Source organism: Berghia stephanieae, chromosome 2, assembly GCF_034508935.2.
Source record: "Berghia stephanieae isolate SIO BIC M18660-M18661 chromosome 2, UCSD_Bste_1.3, whole genome shotgun sequence".
In the NCBI taxonomy this organism is placed as follows: Eukaryota; Metazoa; Mollusca; class Gastropoda; order Nudibranchia; family Aeolidiidae; genus Berghia; species Berghia stephanieae.
The window spans coordinates 71,449,372-71,474,588 of record NC_088361.1 but is presented as its reverse complement, the minus strand read 5'-3'; the positions used below and the strand labels follow the sequence as shown (position 1 = coordinate 71,474,588).

General features: G+C 36.3%; 1 protein-coding gene across 5 annotated transcripts in view; it reads left to right on the top strand.

Annotated features, from left to right (window-relative positions):
• The first annotated feature begins 349 nt into the window (after positions 1-349).
• Positions 350-25,217, top strand: part of LOC144965473 (erythroid differentiation-related factor 1-like) — a 61,475-nt gene continuing 36,607 nt past the window's right edge. For 2 of the 5 annotated variants that reach the window (XM_078900846.1, XM_078900845.1), the window contains exons 1-8: positions 1,216-1,884; positions 14,606-14,811; positions 15,099-15,162; positions 16,494-16,622; positions 18,736-18,795; positions 21,507-21,580; positions 23,403-23,496; positions 24,206-24,436. In XM_078900846.1, the coding sequence (XP_078756972.1) occupies positions 1,780-1,884; positions 14,606-14,811; positions 15,099-15,162; positions 16,494-16,622; positions 18,736-18,795; positions 21,507-21,580; positions 23,403-23,496; positions 24,206-24,436 (963 nt within the window). In that variant the 5' untranslated portion in view covers positions 1,216-1,779. Of the gene's footprint in view, positions 371-1,215; positions 1,885-7,280; positions 8,602-14,605; positions 14,812-15,098; positions 15,163-16,493; positions 16,623-18,735; positions 18,796-21,506; positions 21,581-23,402; positions 23,497-24,205; positions 24,437-25,217 lie in introns of those variants that run through there. The other 3 variants (XM_078900850.1, XM_078900847.1, XM_078900848.1) reach the window with 2 other exon arrangements.

Below are 25,217 nucleotides of genomic sequence, written 5' to 3'. Positions count from 1 at the left end.
GGCTTTGGTCCTCTTCCGGGATAGTGAGAATAAATGTGTTTTATCAATTAGTATTTACATTGTACATAAATATAGTTCACTTTAAACTAGTGCATGGTTTAATAAGTTAGAATGAAGATTTCCATTTAATTTATTTAAAAAATCAACGGCAACGCAAATCAAATGTCAAAAGCGAAAATAGCGAATAGCGAAAATGATGATTGAAACAAGAGTTGGCGTTCTTGAATTAAAAAAAAAAGTCTTGGACAAGTAATCGGTTGAAAGAATCGTTCCTAATTTTCACGTTCCAATGTTCCGTCTCAGAACCTGGAGCAAAGAGCAACAATTTATACAGAAGACAAAATTTCTTTGAATTCTTATTGCAAATCAGGTGCAGTGATAGGGCTGCCGCATTTGAAATTCTTGTTCAATTTGTTCTGATCTGTCTGAATCATAATATGAAAATTAAAAGCATTGTGTCTAAAGTAGACTCCTTTTCAGAACAATGGATACGTAAAACAAAATAGGCGTGAAGACCTAACTAAATTTAATGAGGAAAATTGAGCAGCTGGAACTAGTGCAATATATCTCAAATTTTTATGGACTTCTTTATACTGGGGTTATTGTTGTCCCCTCCCCCTTGAATGATGTGCGTGTGTGTGTGTGTGTGTGTGTGTGTGTGCGCGCGCGCGCCGTGTGTGTGTATGGACGCGAGTAAGTTTGTACATTATGTAATCTGTGGTGTGTGACTCGTTTTTAAAGATAGATTATTGGTCAGATAACAGGGAGGTCGCAAGTAGTGTGTCTATAAATGAAAATTATAAATGAATGAATGGTTCTGAAAAACGATTGGTGAATTGCCATTTGTTTTATTGGAAGCAACAAAGCATAAAAACACCACGTGTCAGTAAGAGAGAGAGAGAGAGAGAGAGAGAGAGAGAGAGAGAGAGAGAGAGAGAGAGAGAGAGAGAGAGAGAGAGAGAGAGAGAGAGAGTAAAATCGCGTCTTTTTTCGGTAGGCCTATCTGGTTTTGCGGCAACCGATTTTGATGTATTTTTGTTTGTTTGTTGTCAATGGCGACATAATAATAATAATAATAATAATAATAATAATAATAATAATAATAATAATAATAATAATAATAATAATAATAATAATAATAATAATAATAATAATAGACTCTTGAGAGCCCACGGGATCCTCAACCATGAGGAATAAACACAGCACCGCAAAAACGAGTCTAAGCTTCGTGAATGGCGCGACCCTGTCGTCCATCATATTTTCTCTTTGTCATGGGTTGTGGCTATTATGTTTCTTTGTGAACAGTTCATCTTATTTTCAACATTTATTGGTTTCAAGAACATGTTGATGACACAAAGCGTATTTTGGCAGCAGCTATGAGAGGCACCTCTTGATGGCTGCTCCGATACCAGAATCGATCTCTGATTACTCGAACTTGTTTTCATCGAGAAAACACTGGAATTGTTTACAAAACGAGTGATATAGACTCAAGACCCAGATCTTTCTATGATATTTTTATTTTAAAAAGCACACGATAGCAAAGTCTGACAACAAAAGCAAGGATTTGGGATCAAAAACTATTCAATTGTATTATTATAGACCTAGACTATATGGTTGTAAGGAGTGAAAAGACGTGACGCGATAGATGGGAGCGGGTCCCGACTCTTTCTCCCCAGCCCAAGAATTGAATAAGAAAGTCGAGAATAGTCTAGCCTAGATCTATACTCTGAATGTTTGTCTCTAAATCAAACATCTACGCTTTAACAAAATCAAAAGATAATGGCCAGTGGCAGTACAAACGATGCACCTCATATTGGCCCTCCGCCTGTCGCTGCAAATAATCAGAGGCATGGTCATGGAGGCGGGGGATCATCATATCAGTCGGTGAGGACGAAGCTACGTTATTATTACTATTACTATTCAATTACGCTGTGATTATCCCAAGAAAATTCGTTATCCCCAGACATATATTTGAAACTCCGCTCCTTTAAACAATTATCCACATTCCAGAATATGGATTGTTTCCAAATGCACATAGAAGAAATGAGGGAAGTTAATAAAATATCTATAAAAAGATAAAATTAACCAACATTAAATCAGTTGTTACTACATATACACAATATGCTTCGACTTCGAAGTCTTTTAACTCTCTCTCTCTCTCTCTCTCTCTCTCTCTCTCTCTCTCTCTCTCTCTCTCTCTCTCTCTCTCTCTCTCTCTCTTAGTTCCTTTCTAGTTTCTAGCAAATTGTCATATTTGTCCTCGCTCCGATCTCAAAAATTGACTTACTTACTTAGACTTAGATGCCTTTCGCGTCTCGACCGAAAGATCGGGTCGCCTTGGCTGTTTCCAGTATTTCCTGTGTGAGGTGTCTCCAATATTGCCGGTCCTCTGCTAGGGTTCTCAGATTTTCAAGGTCCCCTGCCGTTATGAGACTAATGCTTTGTCCAAGTGTTGTGAGGTTTTTGTTTAGGATCACAGGGAGTGTTGTGATCGGTCTTCCTCTGAAAAGGTTCCCGTGTTTTTGGAAGTATCCCGACATGGCTTGGTTAGCTGGTATGTTTTTGTCCCTGCGTAGTATGTTACCGAAAAGTTGCCATCGTTGTTGTAAAATGTCAAGGGAGATTGGTCTTTCTTTTGTGATCTTATAGAGTGATTCATTTGAGATCTTTTTTGGGTATTTGATGTCCAGAACCCTTCTTAGCTGTGTGCGATGGAAGGCATCCAGATGTTCTTCTTCGGATTTTGTCAACGCCCAAGTGCCGCAGTTATACAGAAGTACCGGTTTTACCAGAGCACGGTACAGTTTCAGTTTGGTTTTTCTCTTTATTTTGTCACCTCTAATCCATACATTGGTGAGTTTACTGAGTGCGGCGTTTGATAGCTGTTTTCTTCTTTGTACATCCTCGGTGTCTCCAATTAGTGAGCCGACTTTCTTTGTTCTTTTCCGGAATCGATATGTCCGCAGCCTTTGATACGATCGACAGAGGAAAACTTTTGGAGATATTAACAGACATAGTAGACGAAGACGAGCTCCGAATAATCCGATTTCTCCTCAGCAACACAAAGATACAACCAAGGATATACGGGGCCACAAAACAGACGCAGTTCGAAAGTAACATCAGGACCCCCCAAGTAGATAGTCTGAGCCCGATTCTGTTCACAATATACTTAGAACACGCTCTGAAAGAAGTTCGAAAAGTCATTCCAAAACCAACGACTCATATTGAGAATGCAATCCCTAGAGAAATCGCCTATGCAGATGATGTCGATTTTATTGGATCAACACCAGCAAATATAGACATCATACAAAATACCCTCATGAAATATAACCTCCAAGTCAATGCCAATAAAACCGAATTTACAACAATATTGAGGAACAAAGAGGAATGGAAAAGAACAAAAAGTGACTAAAAAGGATAAATAATTAAAAAGCAAACAAACAAATATTCAGAGAGCGACCAAATGGTCAGATGGAGGAGAAAAAAACAAACAATATTAAAAAATAAAAATAAAAACAATTTTAAGAAATTCATGCTCAGAAACGGAACAAAAGGTCAAACAAAAAGGAGAAAAGGATAGACTCGCAGAAAAAAAAAAAATGGGGGTGGGGGGGGGGGGGGGGGGGGGGGGGGGGATGGATGGGACATTTATCCCTTGCAGCGTTCTGTAAAAAGAAGACGGAATTTTAAAAAAAAAAAAAGTGGCGGAACCAGGATTCGAACCCACAACATCGATTCTGGTAAAAGTTCCAGGGTCCAGGGCAGACGACTAAACCATTCGGCCATGACACCCACTTCGAAGTCGACGCATATTGTGTATATGTAGTAACAACTGATTTAATGTTGGTTAATTTTATGTTTTTATAGATATTTTATTAACTTTCCTTATTTCTATGTGCATTTGGAAACATTCCATATTCTGGAATGTGGATAATTGTTTAAAAGAGAGGAGTTGCAAATATGTGTCTGGGGATAACGAAATTTGGTTATCCCCAGACAGGTGTCTGGGGATAACCAATTTTCATTATCCCCAGACAGGTGTCTGGGGATAATGACAGCCTTACTATTACGGCATGGCTGGCGTTATTCACAGGTCTGTGTCAGCGGTGGTTATAAGACAACTGACGCTTGGCAGATAGACTTTATGCAAAATTCCAAATGACCAGTGGTCCCATCAAAAAATCAGTAATATCAAGCGATATTTAAGCCTACACTACTACACCATGTGTCACTATGCTCTAATATAAGACGTATCTTAATAAAACTAAGATTGATTGATTGATGCCAACTCTGTATTTTTTTCAAGCCAATTGGTTTCATTAAACGCTGTGATTATTCCCAGACAGGGTCTGCCAATAACCAATTTTCGTTATTCCCAGACACAGTTTTGAAATTCCGATCTTTTAAATAATTGTCCACATTCCAGAATATGGAATGTTTGGAAATGCACATAGAAATCAGTAAAGTTAATAAAATATCTATTAAAACATAAAGTTAACCAACAATAAATCAGTCATTACTACATTTACACAATATGCGTCGACTTCCAAGTGAGTGTCATGGCCGAATGGTTAACTCTCGTCTGCCCTGGAAGGCTTGTCAGAATCGACGTTGTGTGATCGAATCCTTGTACCGCCACTTTACTTTTTTTTTTTTTTTAAAATTCCGTCTTCTTCCCCACCTCTTTTAAAGAAAAAACAATTCTCTCTCTCTCTCTCTCTCTCTCTCTCTCTCTCTCTCTCTCTCTCTCTCTCTCTCTCCTCTCTCTCACTCTCACTCTCTCTCTCTTTTGGTTCCTTTCTAGCAAATTGTCATATTCGTCCCCGCTCCGATCTCAAAAAGTATCTAAAGAGAGTAAATAATTTAAAAGCAAACAAACAGAAATATTCAGAGAGCTACCAAATGGTCAGATAGAGGAAAAAAAAAAAAAATTATTTTAAAAATAAAAACAATTTTAAGAAATTCAATGCTCAGAAACGGAACAAGGCCCAAAAAAAAAAAAAAAGGAGGCAAGAATAGACTTGCTAAAAAAAAAAAAAAAGAAAAGAAAGAGAGGTTGTATTTTTGGTGGGTTTTTTTTCTTTTCTGTTTTTGCGTAAAAAAATTTTTTTGGGGTCAAATTTTAAAATCTTTCTCTTAATTAAACGGCTAGCTATGGGAATACATAGCTTAGCTAGTGAATAGATGTTTTTTTTTGTCCTGTCTGAAGAAGACAGGAAAATAACAGGTGTTGTCAGTTTTCGGCTTTGGGGCGAACAACACCTTGGCTTAGGAATTCTTCAGCGAAATAAACAAATTGCTGGCCATCATCAATATCCCCATAATTGTGGCCAGAATGGACAAATTATAGAAACAAAAGATGATCAATAAAGTTAACAGGTAGATAGGTAGTGAAAATTTTAATGGTTGGTGGACTATGAACAGATTTGATGATTAACAACTTTCTTCCTGGTTGACAATAAAAAGGAGAATTGCCAGTTTGACGTTTTCAGTTCAAAGTGACAAAGGAAATTTCATTGATCCATTTGCTTTTAAAAAAAAAAAAAGCTGGATTTGACATTTGATCACTATTTCCTTTCATCTTGTGTTAAATATCATAGTCCGTTTGCTTAGCGGCCCATTCCGTGTGTTTTGTGCACTTTTTGTAACCAGCAAACAAAGTACACACATTGGTGTAGAAAATTATGAAGATTCGAAAAATAGGTGGCTCCAAATACAATTTTTATTGAAAAGTCCTTAAAATTTGTCGTAAAGTCTAGTGAAAACGCGCACTTTGTGACGTTTTGGCGCTCGATGACAAAAGTATTTTTTAAAAACATTCTCACCCATTAAAAACATCTTGATCAATTTTTGTTTGTGGAGATATGTCTGTTTTAATGTTTTCCATTATTATTTACCAAATACCTAGCTTTTAATTACTTTAAAGTAGATTTTTTGACTTCTGGTCGCAGAAAAAACCCCCAATGAAATTCTCCTTTTTCGGCCTGTGCAACAAAATGCGAGTCAGGACGACCTATCCTTTACTAAGTATGTACAAGGATGTCTGAGCGTATATATAAATGAAAAAAAAAAAGAACAAGAGACTTAAAACATATATTTAAAGCAGTTAAAGAGGTTTCTTTCTACCAGTGTGTACAGTACAATAATGCTAAATCGAAATGCGGTTTTGTCATCTGTCACCGCCCCTCCCTTCGAGATAACGACAGATTAATCTACCGACAATGGCATCATGTATTGTTTAGAAAATAACTGAGAGAATGAGTTTTGTCTTTTGAACGATGTCAACAAACTAGAATTGAAATGGTAAGGAACAATCTTTTTCATCTATTATAAATGTCTTATATCATCATGATGATAGTTTACTTTATGCGCATGCCAGTGATAAGTAGCGCACAAAAGAGTTGAGTTGTGAAAAAAGAATTGGGTCACAACTAAGCTGAGTCACAGTCACATCATTCTACACACACAATAAGCCTCCTGGATGCAATAAGTAAGATTACTATTATGGCCCATTCTTGGAACTGAATATATTTTAATAATATAAGTTGCATGTGTTATGTCAGTACTAAATTTAGAACATTTTAGATTCGATGATTGATGATAGAATAACGGTGTTTATCAATACTGCTGCCCGAGAAAAAAACAAAACAAACTAATTTATTATTAACTCAATTGATCAATAAAAGAACATCTCCACGCACAATTCTACCAATACACGCTAATATCCACACACATTGCTTTACCTTTTGCTTGTTCAGGTTTTTTTTTTTTTAAACAGTGTATTGACTTGTTTGTTACTGTTACATTTCTACTTGCCATCCTCACAGTCCTTTGTTTCCTTAAAATTAATAAGCATCATGCCTGGGGACCTCGTCAAATTGGAATGCTAGTTTGATTTGTTGAATGGTCAAGATTGCAAGGACTAAAGTTCCATTCTAACAGGTATTTGGAAGTATGCGTTCTTTGTGTGTGTGATTGTGTGTGTTGTTGGTGTTGTTGTTTTGCAGAGAATCTTACCACTGAGCTATCCAAGCCCCGTCAACTAATATGTGTTTAATCTTTCTCATATTATACTAAACGCACAGACACACAAACACACACTCACACGCACACAAACTTGTTCATTCTGTCAGCTCTCCAGCTACCCTATATTGCCTTAAGATGGTAACATTTTCTGTAACTTGATAAACTACGTAATTCACACTTTTGTAGGAAATAATTTTAAATATTGTCTCTTTAGTATGTAATGGGGTTTTGTTTTATTTTTATTTTCTTCCTAGAATGCGCTGATATGGCAGGAGGAAAGAAGCGGCAGACATCCTTTGTCGACTGTAAAAAATTGAACAATGTTCCAAGACTCGATCAAGCTTCCCCTGAAATTGACTGGTCGAAGTGCCTGTTTTGTCAAGAAATCATTGAAAATTCTCCTCTTACTACAAACCCTTAAAAAGCAACCAAGTTAAATTCTATTGAAGACACTTAGTATGTCCCTGCCTATTTGTATTGGACAGGACAAATTATGCACATTTGGTTCCTGTGTTCCTTCATTCTCTTGATGTCCTTGAAACTATGCACCTTGCCAATTTCAAAGAATTCATGGATGGGCATTTTGTATCTACAAAAACAAACAGAGCATTTTCCTGCATGTCTGATGATCAGCTACATGAGCAAAATAACAAACTGATCAAGTCAGATGGTGGAGCTATAGGTATTTTTGATAAAGAATCTGCTCTACTAAACTGGATGGTTGCAGGTCCCGAAATTGTACCTCTGACAGAAAGTTGTGAGAGAAATATTGACATCATCAAGATAATGGAAACTAAATGTCACTGTGAGGACACTCCTGCAAATAAGAGACGCTTCACAAAAAATATTACAGATTTTACTGGTCAAATGGAGACCTTTGGAAACCCATTTGAGGAAGAAGAGGATAGACTAATAACATTACACACTCGCCAAGTAATGTCAAAGGAATCGGCCTTGTCTGTCAGGGATACATACACAATTGGAAAGCAAAGCTTTAACAAAGGTTAAACACAATTGAAGCTACAATCCATGACCCTATCAAAAAAAATAATGTTCCCATCTTCCATGCAAGTTCCTCAAAGAAATCATCAATACAGAAAGAGAAAATTGCGTGTCTAAAGCAGGATTGTCATTTGTTCTCAAGACTGTTTATTTCTTGCCAGAATAGAGATAGAAATTTGGAAGAGTTTTTTTAACATAAAAACCACCTTCCCTGTCAGAATTGAGAAGGCTCCGTTCATGTCAAAAGTCTGACATTATTCAGTTTCTTCCTCAGTCAACGATTTTTGATGACTGTCCTGATTCAGTTCAACTTTGTATGTATGACGGAGCAGCTCTCATTCATATGCTCTCTACTGGAGGAAACTGTAAAACCTTTGGAGATGCTTCTGGTGTATTTATTCATTCTATAAACACCCAGTTGAAAAGATTTAATCGAGTGGCCTTTGTATTTGATGTCTATGTCAAAGATAACATAAAATCTTCAACCAACAAAGTGGATACAACTGTTCTGTTTCTTATCCTCAAAAGTATCAACAAGGAAAACACCAGGGAAGCTTGTTGTTTGCACTACAGGTGAGAACATTTACACATCTATTACAGACGTAGAAGATTCATTGCAATCGCTGTACCCTTGTACTCAAGAAGACGATGACACCAGAATGGCACTTCAGTTAAAGAATGGAAGCGAGTGTAACTTCAAATCTTGGGTTATACGAACAGTTGACTTAGATGTGGTTATCATTCTGATATCACAGTTTGCTGCATTGGGAATGGAAACGGTGTTTGTCAACTACGGTTCAGGAAAACATAGAAGACTGATACCTATCCACTCAATTGTTGAATCCCTGGGTCCTGAAAAATCTCTGGCTATATCCTTTTTCCACGTCTTTATGGGGTGTGACAGTGTCAGCTCATTTGCAGGGAAGGGAAATAAAATAGCATGGTCAGTTTGGGCCGCATTTGACGATGTTACAGACGCATTTAAAGCTCTTGCTAATCAACCCTCTAAGGAACATATAGCCAGCCATTTCAACATCATCCAGCCTTTTTTATTTTTATTTACCAACCAGTAAGAAACACATTGCAGTAAATAAGTCCATAGTTCACCCACCTTGATTTAAAATTTCCTTGCCTATCTACCTGTGTTAACTTTATTGATCTTCTTTTATTTCTACAATTTGTTCATTAAATTCTAACCACTATTTCAGAGAACTGGATGGTAGTTGGAGGTTTAATTTTTCCGCAAATGAATCCTAGGTGATGTTGATATCCATCCACTGAACGATCACTATCTCAAATTTCTTTTCTTGTCTTCCTCATATTAAACATAATTGTTAAAAAGAAAAAAAAAAAAAATATATTGAATATCGTGTTGGATACAAATATGGTACAAATAGTGCTCGACATGTAGAAATGGAGCGAATTATCATTTTAATATTTACCACAATGTTGGAGTAGGTCTACATCGATATTTCAGGCCTTTTCAGTCATCGTCAGGACTGTGTGTTACATGAGATTGGTTTGTTGTGTGTTGTTGCTTGATGAAGTGGTGACTGACGATGGCTGAAAAGGCCTGAAACATCGATGTAGACTGACTCCAACATTGTGGTAAATATTAAAATATATATATATAGGTATATATATATACACACATACACAGTGATGCCAAAAGTCCGGTTTCACCGTCTGGAGCAAAAAAATCCGGGTTCCGGGCAAATTCCGGTGAGGTCAATTTGTTCCAAGGATACCCCCCAACCCCTCCAACCACCACATCATGGCCACTAGTATTACAACCATCATCACTACTACTGCAACCACCACCACATCATCATCACTACCACTACTACTACAACCACCACCACCACATCATCACCACTACCACTACTACCACAACCACCACATCATCATCACTACCACTGCTACTACAACCACCACTACCACATCATCATCAATATCACTACTACTACAACCACCAGCATCAAATCATCACTACCACTACTACTACAACCACAACTACCACATCATCACGACCTCTACTACTACAATCACCATCACATCATCATACTATCATTACTACTACAACCACCACCACCACCACTACATCGTCATTACCACTACTACTACAACCACCACCACCACATCATCATTACCACTACTACTACAACCACCACCACCACATCATCACTACCACTACTACTACAATCACCACCATATCACCATTACCACTACTACTACAACCACCACCACATCATCACTACCACTACTACTACAACCACCACCACCACATCATCATTACCGCTACTACTACAACCACCACCACATCATCACTACGACTACTACTGCAACCACCACCACCATGTCATCATCACTGCAACTACCACTACTACTACAACCACCACCACCACATCATCATTACCGCTACTACTACAACCACCACATCATCATCACTACCACTACTACTGCAACCATCATCACCACTGCAACTACCAATACTACTACAACTACAACCACCACCACCACGTCATCTTTACCACTACTTAGTAGTACTACTACAACCACCACCATATCATCATTACCACACTGGGAGGGGTTCTTGACCTCCCATAGTGGGCAGGGATGTACATACTGCATCTTTTATCCCCTTATATCTGTTTTCCAACATGCTTTCTGTCTTTGTCTTGGAATGAGATTACTTGGTTTTGTCCTGGCCCTGGCCGGAGTCCTAGCTGGGAGGGAAACAGTCAAATGCATAGTTATTGTTTTGGGAGATGATATATTTTTCCTTGTAAATCCTCTCTCTGTTATGTATTATTATATTTGTTATTTTTAATGTATAATGTAAGCATTTGAGTCTGTTCCTCTTTGTTGGATTTTGTGCTTGTGTCCGGATGAGACTTATATAGGTGATCTCAAACTAAGTACATTGGTGGTATGCTCTTGGAATCTACATCTGATCCCTATTTGTTCCCAGTTCCCCTATGTCTTACTTTTTCTTGGGTGCTTTAATTGAACGTTAGAACTTTTTACTTTCCCATTTTCTTCCTTTTTACTGGCGCTAATATAACCTAAATGTGTTGCAAGCGCAGTAAAACACTTCTCTAAAAACAACAACAAAAACTTAAAACATCATTACCACTACTACTACAACAACCACCACCACCACGTCATCATTACCACTACTACTACTACAACCACCACCACCACATCATTGTCACAACCACTAAAACTACTACAAACACCATCATCACTACTGCTACTACCAGCACTACCACATCATCATCACTATCATTTGTACTACAACCACCATTACCACCACATCATCATCACTACCACTGCTACTACAACCACCACCACCACATCATCCTGGGTGGGGTTCCTGACCTCCCATAGTGGGCAGGGAGGTACTTTCTGTGTCTTCTATCCCCCTATATCTGTTTTCCAACATGCTTTCTGTCTTTGTCTTGGAATGAGATTACTTAGTTTTGTCTAGGCCCTGGCCGGATACCCTAGCTCAGAGGGAAACAGTCAAATGTTTAGTTAGAGTTTTGGGAGATGATATTTTTTTCCTTGTAAATCATCTCTCTGTTATGCACTGTATTGTTTTGTTTACATATTATATATCATTATTTGTAAATATTTGAGTGTATCCCTCTTAGTTGGGACCTGTGCTTGTGTCTGGATGAGACTTTTAGGTGATCTCAAACTAAGTACTTTGATAGTGTGCTCTTGGAATCTACATCTGTTTCCTATTTGAACCAATTCCCCTTTGTCTTACCTTTTCTTGGGTGCTTTAATTGTAATTCTATAACTTTTTACTATCCCATTTTCTTCCTTTTTACTGGCGCTGATATAACCTTAATGTGTTGCAAGCGCCGTAAAACCCTTAATAAATAAAAAAAAACCCACCACATCATCACTACCACTACTACTACAACCACCATCACCACCACATCATCATCACTACCACTACTACTACAACCACCACAACCACATTATCATCACTACCACTACTACTGCAACCACCACCACCACATCATCATCACTACAACTACTACTACTACTACTACAACAACCACCACTACAACATCATTATCATCACTACCACTACTACCACAAATATCAGCACCACATCATCATCACGACCACTACTAATACTAATACAACCACCACTACTACATCATCATCACTACCATTTGTACTACAACCACTATCACCACCACATCAACAACACTACCACCACTACTACAACCACCACCACATCATTATCATCACGATCATAACTACTACAACCACTATACCACCACCACATCATCATCACTACCACTACTACTACAACAACAACCACTATCATATCTTCATCATCACTACCACTACTACTACAACAACAACCACTATCATATCTTCATCATCACTACTACTATAACTACAACCACCAACACCACATCATCCTCACTACCACCAGTACTACAATCTCTACCATTAGGTTTTGGCGCTTTACTTCATTTGAAATAAGGAAACTTTGGGATTGTATTTGGAAATGTGTTTATGTATCATAATATAATTCTAATCAGTTAGAACTATACGATATGTAAACACAATGCCAAATGCCATTCCAATTCCTTTTTCTTGTGTGCAGAAATTCCTCTTTCAGCATTGAAATTCCTACGAGTGGTGCCTGAAATTCCCGTGAACCAAATTTTAAGTTGGCGTCTCTGTATATATATATATATCACAGGAATTTCAGGCACCACTCGTAGGAATTTCAATGTATCCATGAACGTTTATAGTCGGGTTGATACAGTTCAGTGAGCATTACTCATAAACGTGGATGGCAAAAAACAATAACAAAGACCTGAGTGACGTCATCTTCGAACTATCTATACATGTGTGTGTGTGTGTGTGTGTTGGAATATGGTTGCGTGGAAGAAAAAAAAAGGGGGGGGGGGGGTGTCCATCAAGTAGAGAAATTCCTGAGCAAGGGGGTGGGGGGGGGGGGGGTGTTTGCTAGGAACTGTCAGATTGGCATTTTTCAGCAAATCGTGGCATTCATAGTGATATAATTCACTTGATCACATGACAGCAGTCGGATTTACAGAAATTTTAAACAAGTTTCACCGATTAACAACATCAACTAATATTACTGCTGATATTACTGTCGTTTTTATGCCATCGATGTGATAATTATTGCCCTGGTAAATATTTAGTTAAACGTTTCGGCAAACTGTCAATTGGTTCTGTCTAGCCCGAACAAACCAAAAGTAGACAGATTCTGGGACTTGATATTATTCGCGTCCGCTTCAGATTTTCATTTGACCTCACATAAGTTAAGTAAAGGGGAAACATTCCGAAAGCTCCTACATCCCCAGTATTCATTCAATTTGTATTTTCATCGTTGATCTTTTGTCAGGCGTTTATTTATTCAATTTGTCATCATATAAAGTGTTTTAAAAACTCTAGAACAAACCTTGATAGATTTGTGAAAGTTTAAAATTTCCTAATTTGACCATTGTTTTGATTTTCGGCCGCCATTTTAATTTGTGAAGTATTGAAGGTAGTGCAAAGCACTCCCAAGTAAAGCGTGGTAAAGACTTGCGACTTATTGATATTGATATCTACTGACTGATAAACTAAAATCATGCCGAATAAAGCATGGCAGTGACGACAAGAACATCGATTAAAATGTGCATCTAATCGTAATCAAGCTAATCAAGAAAATGATTCTGGCAATATCGAATGAAAATAGTTCTTTCCCCGTGAAATTGCGGGCTTTTTACTAGTATATATAGATACTTCAGACTGGAAAATCAACATGATCATGTTGTATGTCATAATTTGACACCTGTATTTGCATGAATTCTGTAGCTACTAACAGTTTAATGATGTCAATACAGACGCTGGTGCCAAGTGTCAAAACTGACACAAGATAAGTAGTTATCTTGTTTAGGATTATGGTCGACAGGATAGGGGAAAATGATGTTTAAGGGACTTTTATTTATGTTAAAATATAGAAATTCTAATTAATATGAGAGAGATGTAAATTCATATAAGATTCTGATTCTGGGAGTGAGTAGTCTATGTCTCTCTCTCTCTCTCTCTCTCTCTCTCTCTCTCTCTCTCTCTCTCTCTCTCTCTCTCTCTCTCTCTCTCTCTCTCTCTCTCTCTCTCTCTCTCTATCTCTCTCTCTCTCTCTCTCTCTCTCTCTCTCTCTCTCTCTCTCTCTCTCTCTATCTTCTCATCATTTTCTCTCCTTCACTTTCCCTTTACTTTGCATTTTATTATAAGATTTATCTGATTCTAGTGAAATAGTCTGTGTATATTCACAGCGGTAAGTTACTCTGTCTCTAGTTCTAGTGAAACTGAGCATAACCAGCAGGAGCTGACTAAGTATTACATGGTTAACTTTTGCTGCATTGCTGACACAGCTAGTAATTATTTATTCAGTATTCCCTTAATGTTTCTCAGTATTTTTAACTGCTCAATAAAATTTTTAGCATTCAGATTTTCTATGCTCCAGCATTGTTATTCATTAATTTAAGCCCAAGCAGGTGATAAACTTTGATATTCTCTTTTTTTACAGGCCCTCATAGGAGTCAGTAATGCTTTGTCCAGCCTGACTCCTTCAGCCATTGTCCCACTGCAGAGAAATCCTGTACCCATGCAATTCAGCACCATCCGCCTGAACACAGACCTCAATCACCTGCCTCATGACTGGGCTAAGACAAAATTTCAAGGCTATGCCGGATTTAACAATACATCTGTTAATGCTTTCTCAGCATTTACTAGGTACTGTTGCTGTCATTTGAAAATTCAGATTTTGAAGATTTATTATACATTTTATTTAATGTGTATACACTGTTTACCTCTGGTTCAGTTGATCTGAAAATGAATTATAACAGAAGCATTAATAGGCTTTTGTATCAATTCCTACTTTACTCTTTCATTGTGCTTTTGACTCAAAATCCCCCCCCCCCCCTCTCCCCCCTCTATCGAGCATACATACTCATCACCTCATCACATTTTGAATGATTTAAAAGAACCAGATTTTCTTTACTTTAGATTTTTTTTTTCAGTGTAAATTTGGCCCACAACCACATGAATCTTGTTGGCAGAGTTGATGTGATCTCTAGCTCAAAGGTAATTCATTTTAAAACCAAAAGAACCAAAAAAGTATTTCATTTATATAGCACTTTATCCATAATAAACACGTTGCTTTTATTCCTAGTGCTTTACTTTTATAATCTCTTCTAGTCACTAGAAGATTTTTGGATAAAGAAAATGGTGCTCTATATCGGGTAGGAAATCAACTTAAAAATTCCTGAAACGATAGCATGAAGAAACTGTGTGCAAAGTATCTTTTCTCAGTGCATATTGTGAAGGTGATTGATCACCAATTTGTTCTCTTCAGATGTAAATTTAACATTTAAAAGATTTGCACAAAATTCTATGCATATGTATATGTTTCTTTCAATCCAATCCCTCATGAGATCAAAAGTAGAGATTTTAAATTTTAAGGTTGCAATTTAGAAGTCCAATTTAGAAATTTTCATATATTACAAGAATATATGAATTTTCATTTTAGATTATTTCAAGTGTAACCTGTTACTGATTTTACAAAAGGTGTTCCTATTTTTCACGTAGTTTGGTCTATGTAAACTTCAAGTTGATTCCCTGATCAGATGCAATTTGCTTTCATTTGGTATTTTATTTGAATTTTGTTTTATTGTTTGTCAATCAGTCATTTGCGTAGATGCCATAGGAAAACCCAGTTAAAGCCAGTTTTATTCATATAGTGGGTGATATACCTATATTCATTTTATTCACTTATCTCAATTAGAATCAAAGATATCTTTCTTTTTTTTTTTTAAAGATTGAAGAGTTTGGAACTAAGAAAGAGAAAATGTCCAAAGTTGACATTGAACATATTTAAGATTAGAGTTTGTACTCAGAGAGGCTGCCTTTAAATATATTTAGGTGGTATTTATGCATTTCTTTTTAGCAAATCGAGAATCAAGACGTCAATTATTTTTTTCCTATGAACTACCAATTTCATGAAAGAATCAAACTGGTCTCTATTGTGTCCTGTGTGACTTTGAGTAGTGCTGTCTCCCTTTTTTTTTCACTGAATGTGGCTAAAGTTATGATAAAAGCTGTCTATTATATTTTCTAAAGAGTTTTCCAGTAGCATTAGTCAGTATACTGGTAAAACAATTAATGATGAAGGTAGATCCTGTGGGGATGTGATCAGTCACTTGCCATTGGATTAAAAGCTCGTGGATTCGAATCTTCTCACAAAGAATCATAGCTTTTTTTCTCTCATGACCTGAGATAATAGGACTCTCATAAAGAGATATTGAAATTAAGATTTGTGGAAAAAAAAGGCTTTAAACATAGAAATAATAATAAGTGCTGATTTTGTCCCTTTTCCGTTCTATTTATGTGCTTAAACATATGTTTATCTTTTACAGAATATTAAGGACTTATTAAAGATGCCATACCAGAAATCCCCACATATCAGTTTGATGGTCCATAGACTTGGAAAGACTTTACTCTTAGAGGAGTTTGATGTTCATAAGAACCTGATTAAAAAAGAATCCGTATGTCATTTTTTATTTAAGCTCTGTCCAACTCATTGAATGAAACAAGTTCTCATTTTTCAGTACTTTTGTCGAGAAAAATCAACCCCATTAAATTTTGGATAATAGATGTGCCAATCTGTTTGCTGTATTATATTATTAATTTATTATATACATATCAAATTATTTTACTTAAGGAGGATTCTCTTTGAGTATTCTAAGAATACCAGAGTCCATACTCTCTAGGGTTTGTCCTCAGATTCTCCAACTGATTTTTCTTTTCATGACTGAAGCTCGGATTTTCAAATGTCATCAATAATTGATTGATTAATCTTTGATATGTATGAACCCCCCCCAAAAAAAAAAAAAAAAAAAAAAATCAAAAAGAAAAACAAACCCAAACAATCAATGGCAAGTGGATATGTTAACAGAGTCTGGATGTAAAGAATTCAGAGAAACATTCTATATATAGGGGGTTTATGGAGCATGTATAGCTGGAAAATGGTTTCTGTGTTTGGTGAGTAGAAAAACTTTTACATGGCTGCCTAAGCTTTCATCATCTAAATAAAGACAGATGATACTGACGGTTACCTTTTGCTTAGAAAAGCACAGTGAGATTGTTAAGCAACAATCTTGGCGCCAATTATTTGTATATTATTCATAGAAATAGTATTGTTGATGTCAAATATTGGGAAGTATTTAAGTAGACATGCAAATAATTTAGCTCACATGCATGGTTGACTTCCAATCTCAGTCAAGACATCAGTGTGGGAGTGAAAACCATGACCCCAATAATGGTTCACCAGGCTAATTCTCTGAAAAGAGTTGATTAAGCCCTCATGCACTTTCAAGTAAAATTATTGAATTGTACTCACCAATTTTGCTCCATTTTGTAGAGTGGAAATCACATTTGCACAATGTTATTGGCAAAAGTAAACAAAAATTGAACTCGGAAGTTTCGAAGAAAAAATTGAGCTTAGCTGAGATCGTAATTTCGCCAGTCCAAAAATAATTGCCGACCCCTATAAATGGCTGTAAAACTGCATAACTGCAGCTTTTCTCTCTGGTTAAGCAATAATAAAACACAGCTAGACCAGGGGAATTCAATTCAAGGCGCTTTACTTACAACATAATCAGATGAAACAAGTTTTTAGATCCATAATTCTGATTTGTTTACAAGAACTCTTTACCTGGAAGAAGCTAATTCCTGTGCAATGAGTGCTACCATACACTTTAAAAATGGCAGGGTTATTATAGGTAAATTATAGGAAATAATAAAGAAAAAGTCTCCACCGAAGTGGGCGTTCTCTATATATGTAAAGGACATATATGGGTGGTTAAAATGCCATGTATCAAGGCATCGCGCGAATAGTCCGTCTGGTAATAAAATCAAGAGTCAACACTTGACTAATTTAAATCAACAATCCATTATCAGTTTCGAAATGAATGCAACTCCGTTTTTATACCCATTGTGACATCACAAACTCATAGTCACAGGAAGAAACAACACACAACAATGAATGGAACTCACAGTGACACCCAAGGTTACCCAACATGAAAACAATTCACAACAACAACTCAATAGCCAAATAACAACAAACATTGAAACACAACAACAAGCATCGCGCGAATAGTCCGTCTGGTAATAAAATCAAGAGTCAACACTTGACTAATTTAAATCAACAATCCATTATCAGTTTCGAAATGAATGCAACTCCGTTTTTATACCCATTGTGACATCACAAACTCATAGTCACAGGAAGAAACAACACACAACAATGAATGGAACTCACAGTGACACCCAAGGTTACCCAACATGAAAACAATTCACAACAACAACTCAATAGCCAAATAACAACAAACATTGAAACACAACAACAAACACTTTCCCACAGTATCAAAGTCCTTACACTATGTGACTAAGTATAAGATTTGTTCAATTTGAGTAGCTTATTTTGCTCTGCAATGGAGCCAAAATTTGTAATTTTACGAATATTTTGGTAGAAGTAGGCAGGTCTGTTAATGTCCTGGGGATAACATGGGTCTATTTCACATCTCTCTACATTTTATTAGCAGCACCAAATGAAGCAGTTTTCTAAAATTATTTATCTGATATTTTAAACTTATTTTACAGGAGCAGTGGCGATGGCTGAATGACTTTTTTCAAAGATATGTCAACAAAAAGGACACTTCTGTAAGTAAAATGGACAGGTTTACCTGATTCCTATTCTTTTTACTGACATTCCTTTAGCAGAGGCTCGTGTGAAAAAAAAAATTATCTACGGAAATAATCACCAATTTTTGAATGGTGTTTACAATTACAGTGCACTCTGGATACGTCGACGTTGCCTAAGTCGATTTTTACCTAAGTCGATTTTTTTTCTTGGTCCCTCCCCCTTCTTCCTATACAACATTAGTAAAAAAAAAAAAAACTCCACATAAGTCGATGTCGCTTAAGTCGATGTTCTTATCACTCATGACTACAAAAAAATCACAAATAAACAAGTATTTCCATTGGTTAAAAAAGCTACCAGTAAGAATTTTAAGTGGTTAAGAATATCCGCGAACGATTGGCGCACATCGATGTAATGTAGGTGCTTTGCCTGACGTCCGTGTTCAATGTACATGAGCAGTATTGAATAACTTTAATTTCTCCATCTCAAATTTTACATTCTCGCAACTTCAAGTTCAAGATTTTTTTTTTTGGTTCTAATCCCAGGCCATCCTATGTAATGGCCCTCTTAATTAGTATCAATTTTATCAAGAATAATTCAAGTCAAGTCTACAACTACAATGGCAAACCTATCGCGGAAAAGGAAGATTCAAGATTCGATGCATTTGGAAAGTTTGGCATGCGACAGAAAATCATCGCATAGGAAATTGGCATACCAGCTATTTCTGTCTCGACGATTTACAAGAAGCATGACCTTGACCTAGAGGCTCCTACCCTTCAGCTTTTCGCGGAATAATTTCACTTAATTGGTATACATTTCACATTCAAGGCAAAAATTCCGCTTTTCACCTTTCCCATCAAGGAAAATTAAAAAAAAAAAAATCTCTAGCGAAAAAAAAGTGAGCTATGGCTTATTTCGTCATCTCCTATGGTCAATCAACACACATTTTGTATGTCTGATTAGTCTCTTCAAAGTGTGTGCTGCTGATGTCGGATAATATTTTATGTTTGGGAGGGGGGTTGACCGAAGTATTATTATTATTATTGTGACTCCGATTCGTGAGGTCAATGACCTTGGTAATATTATATGTTGGCTTCAATCGGTAATAATATTATTTGAGTACGGTCAGCTTCTTTCCCTATTTAATTTTAGCCCTGTGTCCGTGTGTGTGTGTGTGTGTGTGTGTACCGGCACGCGCGTTTGCTTGATTAGGTGTGTGTATGTGGGAGGGGGTGGGGGGAGGAGGGTCCTGACAAGGTTAAATCCATCCATTCAATGCTTTGCTCTCAGACGGCCAGGACCTGTGTGTTCTCTATTATTATTTGACCCCATTCTTAGTCTTTACACATTCTGTACATTTTTACACATTTTTTATTTTTAATCATTTGAGTACTTTTGGATTGTCTATTACATTTTCTGTTGCAAAGCATGTCATAGTCAATAACAATAAGTTGATTCCGCTTTTTTAAAATCTCAAATTCCGATTGTTATGTATTCTGATTCCTCTATGGGGCTATTGGGGGTAACCTCTGACGACCACTACAGAGACCGCGCGATATGAAGGGACATACTTATTCTAGATTGGTTTGCTTTGTTCAAATGAGTTTTTGCTCATTTGGTTACCCTCCGGTTAAGTTGATTTTCGGATAAGTCGATTTTTTTCTCGGTTCCCCTGGGCATCGTCTTATCCGGAGTCCACTGTATGTAGATGCTTTCTGTACATTCTGACTTTGAATTGGGGTGATAATTGCACAGCAACCAAAAATCAAATTTATTTGGTAAAATTTTAATTTATAATCATTGTCGGTATTGTTATTGATATGATGAGTTTCATTCTAAAGCAAGATTTTGCAGCATCAAAATATTAGCTTTTCTCTCTCTTTCTAATTTTATAAGATGCAACTCACAATGGTTCATTCTGAAGAATTCATAAATTTATGGATTTTGGAGCCCTTTGACCTCCCATAGTGGGTGTTGAGGTTTCCCTGCTATATCTGTTTTCATTTTCACAATGCTCTCGGCTTTGTTCTGGATTGACATATCTCAGGGTTCTTTTCCTGATCCTGACAGGGATCTTTAGCTTAGACGGGGCAGTTGAATTAAGTTCCTTTTCTTGAAAGATATTTTTTGAATGTAAATCATCTGTCTGTTACATACTATCGTTTTTAATTTTGAGTATACTGTTTTGTAAACATTTGAGTGTATCCTTTATAGTGAGATCCTTTGTTTGTGTCCGGATTGGATTTTCAATAATGTCAAGGTAGGTACATTGATAGATTGCTCATGTAATCTTCTGTTCCCTTTTTGAAGCAGCTCCTCATGTCAACTTTCTTTATTGCTTTTAACGTCAGATCTAAATATTTTCCCCTTTCATTTCCCTTTTTACTGGCACTAAATGACCTTAAAGTGTTGCAAGTGCCGTAAAACCACCAAAAAGAAATGAGAATGTGACTTTACACAATGGTGCGTATAATGTTGAAGATGTTTTATAACTGATTTAGTACTTTGAATTGGTTATTATGCTTGTAACTTAGAATTCACTGAAACAATTTGTTAATTTTATTGACTCTTTTAACGTTGAGGTGAAATTCGAATTTCTGTCACAATATGAATGAAGGGGGATAAAGACAGTTTCTTTGACTTAAAGCATCCACTCCCGCTGAATGTTAACATTAAATTTCCCAATTTGCCAAAATTTCCAATTCTTTTCATTCATTTTCCTCCCTTTTAGTCATTAATACCATTGAATTCGCCAAAGAAAGAATTGTTGTCAGATTTGATGTACCGTAACCTCATCAGACACAGGTTGGTTACTTATTTTGTACTCAATAATTATATAAATGAATGGAAGCACTCTTCCTATGCATCAATACTTTGAAAGATAATGTATTAATTCAGTTTATAAATTTCTCCTATAATACAAGCTGTAAACCTTTTATTCTTACATTTAAGAATAATTTCCAGATATGTCGACGTTGTTTAAGTCGATTTTTACCGATTTTTTTCCTTGGTCCCTCCCCCTTCTTCCTATATAACATTAGTAAAAAAGAAAAAAATCCACATAAGTCGATGTCGCTTAAGTCGATGTTCTTATCACTCATGACCACAATAAAAAGTATTTCCAACAGTTAAAAAAGCTACCAGTAAGAATTTTCAATGGTTAAGAGTATCCGCGAACGATTGGCGCACACCGATGTGATGTAGGTGGTTTGCTTGATGCCCATGCTCAATGTACATTAGCAGTATCAAATAACTCTGATTGCTCCATCTCACATTTTACATTGTCGCAACTTTTTGGTTCTAATCCCAGGCCATCCTATGTAATGGGCCTCTTAATTAGTATCAATTTTATCAAGAATTCAAGTCAAGTCTACAACTACAATGGCAAACCTAGCACTGAAAAGAAAGATCCAGCTGATCGATGCAGTTTAAAAGTCTGGTATGGGACAGAAAAAATCATTGCAGAGGAAATTGGCATACCAGAAGCATGACCTTGACCTAGAGGCTCCTACCCTTCCGCTTTTCGCAGAATAATTCCACTTAATTGGTCTACATTCTGCATTCAAGGCAAACATTCTGCTTTTCAGCTTTCCAATCAAGGAAAATAAAATAAAAAATCTCTTGTAAAACAAAAAACTGAGCTATGGCTTATTTCGTCAGCAACTATGGTCAATCAACATACATTTTGTGTATCTCGTCCCTTCAAAGTTATATTTTTATATATTATATTTTTGGGAGGGTGGTTGACCAAAGTATTATTATGTTTACTCCAATATATGAGGTCAATGACCCATTTAATATTATTGAGTAAGGTCAGCTTCTTTCCCTATTTCATTTTAGCCCTGTGTATTTGTGTGCTGGCAAGCGCGTTTGTTTGATAAGTCCTGTGTTGAGATTAGGGTCCTGACAAGGTTAAATCCATCCGTTTAATGCTTTGCTCTGACTCTGAGACTGCCAGGACCTGTGTGTCCTCTATTATTATTTGACCCCCTTTTTAGTCTTTACACAATCTGCACATTTTTACACATTTTATATTTTATCATTTGAGTACTTTTGGATTGTCTATTACATTTTCTGTTGCAAAGCATGTCATAATCAATAACAGTAAGTTGATTCCGCTTTTTGATCTCAAATTCCGCGTTTTATGTATTCTGATTCCTCTTTGGGGCTATTGGGGGTAGGAACCTCTGATGTCCACTGCAGGGACCTCTGCTTCTGTTGTCAATTCAACGCGACCAAGCAACGTCAGCGAAAAGGGCGACATGAAGGGACATATTCTGGATTGGCTTGCTTTGTTCACAGCATTTTTGCTCATTTGGTTACACTCCGGTTAAGTTGATTTTTTTCTCTGTTCCCCTGGGCATTGTCTTATCCGGAGTCGACTGTATACAACTATATCAAATAAAATGCAAGACAGAAGACAAATCCTTTGATTTTCTATTGCCATAAACTTGGTAATTCTTTAAGGTTATATAATCATTAGATTTTGGATAATTTCCATGTTGTGTACAAATTTTTGTGGTTTGTATTTGTCTTGTGATGTTTATTGCTATAAATAATGTTTGCATCCTGTAGTACATATTATGATAGAATTGATATTTTGAGTTTATAAATTTTTATCCTACAGTATAACTGCCAGTGTTGCCAATAATGCCTGTACCATCCTTGAAAATAGCAAGGAGGCACCTATCAACATGCATCAAACTGAAGAAGAAAAGCAGGTAAAGAATATGAATGCCCATGCTCTGCTAGGTAAAAATACTGTTATCCAAGAAATTTTGAGAATTTTTATTTAGATTACTGTACCAATTTTTTTTCTCGTATTGTACTTCATTAAAGAAAGAAAACTTGTAGATTTTGAGAGATTATGTGTACATTTTCAATACCACTGCTGCAACAGCCACCACTTGAATTATTCTTATACAGGTTCAGAGGCAAGAGTGTACTTAACCAGGGCATTTCCTTTCATTTTTTTTATGAACTTCACGTGTACATATTTCCAAATTTATAATCTGAATGCAACTATGGGCTGAATTTAACTTTATTGTAATTGATATGGTATTGCATTATTTTATTTTACTAATAAGACCATTAATAGTTTGGGTCATCAGACTTGTAAATAATGTATAGCCTCATTCTAACTCTTTCCTTTCATAACCACAGTCAACAATCTCAATTACTTTCTCACTCCACTCATATTGAAAGTAATTTTGTATGTGTAAATTGACTTAAACCTTTTTTTAGCCTTTTGGCATTATTTTATAATTTTATTATTATTGTATTCGTAAACAAAAAACAAAACAAAATTCATATGAAAATTATTGAACATTTCTATAAATCTCAGTGGTGGTTTTTTATTTTTTTAAAACTTGCATGGAGATTGTTCTTGAATAATCTGTATATATACCCTTCTCAATTTTCAAACATAAGGATTTGAAAGGGTTTCATCATGAAAGTATTTGGAAGTTTTATGATGGAAGTATGTTGGTGGACAGTGAGCTTCCGATTTTTGGAACTGATTCTAAGTCGCCTTGCATCAGCCTGCGATTACGAGACTCACCCCCTGTCAGCGTTCTAACTGGCTTGGACTACTGGCTCGACAATCTGATGAGTAATGTCCCAGAGGTAGCCATGGTATACCACATCAATGGATTTGTTCAGGTATTAATTTTGTATGGTTCCTCCTCAGACGTTGTTTAACTGATTTGAACAATTATTTAGATCTTGATCTTTCACAAACTATGATCTTAAATCTGAATCATCCTGTACTTCTATTTGAATGAAACCTAAACAATCAGAGAGTAGCTTGCTTGTTCAATATTCTTTCATTTATTCAGCAAATTTGAGTCTACTTTTAATTTCGAGGAAGGAGCCAGCTACACATCTTGTCACTATGTAATTATAAATAACTTTGTTCCAATTGTTTGCACTTTTTAATGATAAAGTCATTTTTCAAACCTGAATATTTGTATTTTAAATCTCATTTTCAATTAATGGCGATTGTCATTTAATTTTTACAAGTCCCTCTCATTTGCCAGCTTCAAGGCCATAGTAGTCATTGCTTAATTTTAGAGTTGATGATAATGTTTCCATGTCAATGCCAACAAATAGAAGTCACTAATTCTTTTAAACAAAAGAAGTGCATCACTCATGAATTGCCTCATTGACCAAGTTTTACAATTGCCAGTGGTGAGCCATTGCAATTGTAGTAAAATTGTATGGAGCTGGTAAATTTGCAGGATAGTTTCATTGAAACCAAGCAATATCCAGTCATCCATTCTAAATCAGTGTTGCCTCATTGTCTTAATTATCATCATAAGTAATTTTCTTCCTTATCACCATTACCGTTTCCTTCATCATCATCATCATTATCATCATCATCATCAGTCATAGTTAGTCACAGGAATTTCCATATTATGTCTTTGGCTATCAATATGTGCCA